Here is a 4924-nt window from a genome sequence, read left to right on the forward strand (position 1 = left end):
AGGCGTAGCTCCAGACCACCCTCTATACTCTATTAGTGCATCACATGATAAATCGTTGAAATTCCATTGGATAACGTCGCAGGTACAAGAAACAATGGTGCCCGCCTGAGCGGGCACTATTGCTTGCGCGACGCAGTTATTTCCCCTACCTGTAGCAGTTTTCCTGAGTCATCGCCAGGTTCAATGTGTATTCCAAAGAATACTCGGACAATACTTTTATTCCAATGTTTATTCCAGTTTCAATGTGTTACGTTTGTGTTTTAATACAAATTGAAATTGTTCGTTTAAGAAACTTTGTCTTATTCACTTCATATTTGCCGAGTAGATTGCAAAGTCATGTGATGCACTAAAAACATTATTGCCTGTTGTTGGAGGCACTATATGCTCTCATAGTGTTGCTTTGGGAAGGAATAGTACACTTTAATGTGACTCATTCCCATTCCCTCTTTCTCGTTTTTGCTTTCTGCGTCTCTGTTTACGTGATCTGCGATCTCTGCTGGATCCGCGCGCGCTCGTGTGTGTGCGTGTGTGTGTGTGTGTGTGCGGGCGTGTGCGTGCGTGTGTGCGTGCGTGCGTGTGCGTGTGTGCGTGCGTGCGTGTGCGCGCGTATGTGCGTGTGTGCAGGCGTGTGCATGCGTGGGTGCGTATGTGTGCGTGTGCGCGCGTATGTGCGTGCATGCAGGCGTGTGCATGCGTGGGTGCGTGCATGCAGGCGTGTGCATGCGTGGGTGCGTATGTGTGCGAGCGCGTGTGCGCGTGCGTGTGTGCGCGCGCGCGTGTGTGGGGAGTGCGTGTGTGTGCGAGTGCGTGTGCGCGTGCGTGTATGCGTGCGTGTGTGTTGGGGGCAGAAGTGAGGTGCGTGTGAATATATGGACTGTTAATATTTCAGTGGATATAATCAATCAAACTATAATAATCAATTTTTTATATTATTATATGGACGAAGAACTACATAATTCTTAATTGACCAAATCTGAAATGCAATAGACTAAGAAGATAATATAATGATAACAAAGAAGAGAGACATCCCATCAGATATGCTTTGCATTTTACAATTAAATGTAAATGGCGGAGTAAGTATAAGTGCAACCTCGAAATGTTGGAACAAGATGGGTTTCGCTCGATTGAACTCAATAATTCAATATATAATTAAGGAATGAGTGTAATATATCCGGCATACATATGTGCCAAAGCAGAATGCGTCTTAAACAGCGTGAATCGAATGAGCACTGATTCCCATCAGAGGTGTTCGTAGCGAAAGAAACATTCCGAATTCTTTTCTCTGTGCAATATCCGGAACTTTTTTCTTCTATTACAGAAATCCCCAATGGTTGACGAACGATATTTTCACAAAACGTCAGGCCGCATGAGAAATCAAATAATTTCAGCACTTAAATGGTATTTCTTTGTGTCTTTTATTGAATCACACGCGCTTTCTGGGGTGTGCAATGGTTCCTTGACTATCGGTTGGGTTTCTCTTATCACGATTCGGTCTAATTTCAACTAGTCTACCCTCACACTATAGCTGCGCCTCTAATGGCAATCGATGCTCTGCTAACCTTCCTGGGACACACATATTCCATTAAGCGTTTAAACAGGTAACAGGCAACTGACATAATCGAAAATGTAAAATCGAGCCGTAGCTCCAGACCACCCCTTATACTCTATTATAAGACTGCGTCTAAATTGTGCATGTTCGCCACTGGTAAGAAGGAATCATCGAACTTTCATAAAAGCCACACTGCGATGTACACTTTAATGTGACTCATTCCCATTCCCTCGTTCTCGTTTTTGCTTTCTGCGTCGCTTTCTCTCTGTTTACGTGATCTGCGATGTGCGTGCGTGCGCGTGGGTGTGTGTGTGTGTGTGTGTGTGTGTGTGTGTGTGTGTGTGTGTGCGTGTGCGCGCGTGTGTGTACGTGTGTTCCCTTCCTCTCTCGCTCACTCTGTGCGCGTGGGTGTGCGCGCGTTTGTGCATCTCTGTGCATGTGTATAGTGCGTGTTTTGGTAGTGGTATATGTGTATAGGTCAGCGGAACCACGCTGTCAACCATTGTACCGACGTGATACCGCCCGCAGATAGATCAATGCTTGCAATTAATCAGACACACGAAAAAAAACGGAAAAGGATTCGCACGGCGCGATTACTTACCAGTATCTATTGAACATGTTCGATGATCGGCTCACGATTCGCACAGTCTGATGCTGGTCCCGCCGCTCTTCCCCGCTATAACACTCGCAGGCAACCGAATTCTCTTAGCCTCCCCAAGCCTCTGCCAGTCTCAGTTCTCCCCTGCTCTCTCTCTCTCTCTCTCTCTCTCTCTCTCTCTCTCTCTTTCTCTTTGTGATGCTTGTGTTTTGCTCTCGGTGCTTGTCTCCCGTGCTTACGAATGCTTGCGCTGATGGCGATGAGTGGCTTTTATAGTTGGGGGTTGAAGGTACCCTTGTACGCGTGCTGGCTGGCGGCGAGGATTCACACTGGGTTCTGAATGAACCTCGAGCTGGTTATATAAGCAGCGTAGCACGTGATAGAGCATGCTCAGTCCGCGCCCGCCCACAGCGTCTAGGTTCGCGCTGTTCGCAGCGGCCAACGGCATAATTATTTTAATTATTTTCCACGTCATTCTATTCTAATTAATCTCGTTTGATGATATGTTTGGGAAAGCGAGAAATTTTTTAACATATTAAAGAAGCGTATTAAGAATCGCTCAGGAGCATATGATGGCAGTAAAGCGAGAGGATTTGAATAATTCATTTCGAGTGCGATTTATCACATACAATACCAAAGTGGCTTTAAATGTGCTGCTTCTGTATTTTAGTTCAGTCTAGTGCTAGTTAGTCAGTCTACGTTTCGACTTCACTTATCAGTAGAGGAAACAACCTCTCGCTTTCATTATACTCACATGCGCGCACGCGCACGCACATACGCTCGAACGCACATGTATATTGAGTATTGTAATACGAGTATTAATGTGACTACACACAGCACAGCGGCTCGCACTAAATTTACAGCGACATTTTACATGTACCCGTATATGACTCATCCCATAACATTTCCCGTGAGATTAGCTCGCGCAATATCTCTTCATCGTGATATTTTACTCGCACATGACAATGGCCATGGACTCGAAAAAGTACGAAAGAAGCGACCACACACCTGTCTGCGTAGTTTCGAAGCAGCATTTTCAAGAGCGCGCGCGATATTCGATTACTATTATGATTATGCGCAGCGATGGCCACCAGCGTTGACGGAAATAAGAAGCCACGATGTCGAGGCGCGTGCTGTGATCGATATAACGAGTCCGAGATGCGAAACCTGTGTAGCGCACGGCAGGCAGCCGTTATCACAACACGTCGCCCCGCGTGAATTAATATTTTCACTTATTACAACTTCGATATTTACCTGTTATAAGATATATTGAGTGTATGTGCGCCGAATACGCGCCCCTTCTTATGGGTTGGTGTTATTTCATGCGGCGAAAAATTACATGTACTATATATATATATATATATATATTATTTTGTGCCACAAGCGGCCTTGCTATAAAGGCCTATAGGTGGACGTTTCTTGAAGCAAAGTGGAAGCGTGTCGTGGGCTGCCATTATAACGTGTCAAGAAACACGTCTTTTAGAAATTTTGAAGAATTCACATGTGGGCAGGCGTGCAGAGTTCTCGAACGTGACATCCTTCCTTGCCTAGTCGGTCGCAAAGCATTCACAAGTAAACATGTTAGAGCGAGAGTGGCTCAACCCTCGACAATGCCCTGCCGCACCATATGCTCTACGGATCCGCGCTGGCTTTCAGCATGCAGCCGCTCGTGGATTACCTACAGAAAAGAACTCAGTTGTATAGCCCGCAAGACAAATTTGTCAAGTTTTCTTGTTAGTATTGTGTATACTCGCTCCAATACAGTCTAACTCCATCTCGTGGGATTGAGCAATTGGAGCTTAACCTTCGCGTCGCCAATGTAGAATGAAAAGTATTAAAGATTTTAAAATGGGAAAATTCCCATTAACGTCTCTGTACGTACACGGGACTCTCGACGCATTATACTGCTGCTTACACAGAGCAACTCCATCCTGCGTACAATATCTCGCGAAACTCAAGCCATTCTCAGCCATAAAACAAATCAATGTGATACTCGATAGAAATGATAACCGGGTAATCAAATGTGTCGCATCACCGTAGCAAAGCAACACGTCGCGATGTTTTTTTCGCCTGTCGACCCTAAACATCAAATGAAATGGCAGCAACGATAACCTGCTCACGGTCACGGGGAGTGGGTATAGGCTAGTTGTTCACCGTCGGAATATAACATGCAGCTTTAACGTCTGAGCGTATAGGCGGAAAGCTCGCCTCGTTACCGCCGTAAACACGCGTATCGAATCCCTAACAAACCGCTATCCGCGTCCACGTTCGAACAATATCGATGGCTGAGCGCGTGTGTGTACGTTTTCAAAGACACACACTATGATTTCTGGAAATAACCGCCTAAATAGTGTTGTAACTACCCACGAGGAGGGCTAGTGTAGGAATAGCGACGTGAACTATACCGGGGTTGAATGCCGAAATTAAGGTTCAGACTATAGGAGGAATATAGGAGGAATATAGGAGGAATATATGAGGAATATAGGAGGAGACTATAGGAGGATATGGTTGACGATCAGACATAAGTGCGTTTCAGAATTCAAGCGCAAACGTACACGCATATGGCTTGGTTCATTTATGGACGTCATGGTACTAGTGGTGCTGAATGGAATACTCGCTAATGTTGTTCGGCAGCGTAGCGATATTTCAGACACATGACGATGACGTTTTCATATATTCAACTGCGAGGAAAATGTCATTTGTTATATATCCACAATGGGTTTGTAATTTGTTATATGTACATTCGTTAATTTGTCTGCAATGTCAATTACCGGCGC

General features: G+C 45.2%; 1 protein-coding gene across 1 annotated transcript in view; it reads right to left on the reverse strand.

The window, feature by feature from the left end:
* LOC106821271 (IDLSRF-like peptide) overlaps positions 1-2472 on the reverse strand; it is a 58513-nt gene extending 56041 nt beyond the window's left edge. The window contains exon 1 of the mRNA XM_014826013.1: positions 2151-2472. Within this exon, the coding sequence (XP_014681499.1) occupies positions 2151-2167 (17 nt within the window). The 5' untranslated portion in view covers positions 2168-2472. The remainder of the gene's footprint in view (positions 1-2150) is intronic.
* Between the last annotated feature and the right edge of the window lie 2452 nt (positions 2473-4924).

Source organism: Priapulus caudatus, unplaced genomic scaffold (assembly GCF_000485595.1).
Source record: "Priapulus caudatus unplaced genomic scaffold, Priapulus_caudatus-5.0.1 Scaffold66, whole genome shotgun sequence".
NCBI lineage: Eukaryota > Metazoa > Priapulida > Priapulimorpha > Priapulimorphida > Priapulidae > Priapulus > Priapulus caudatus.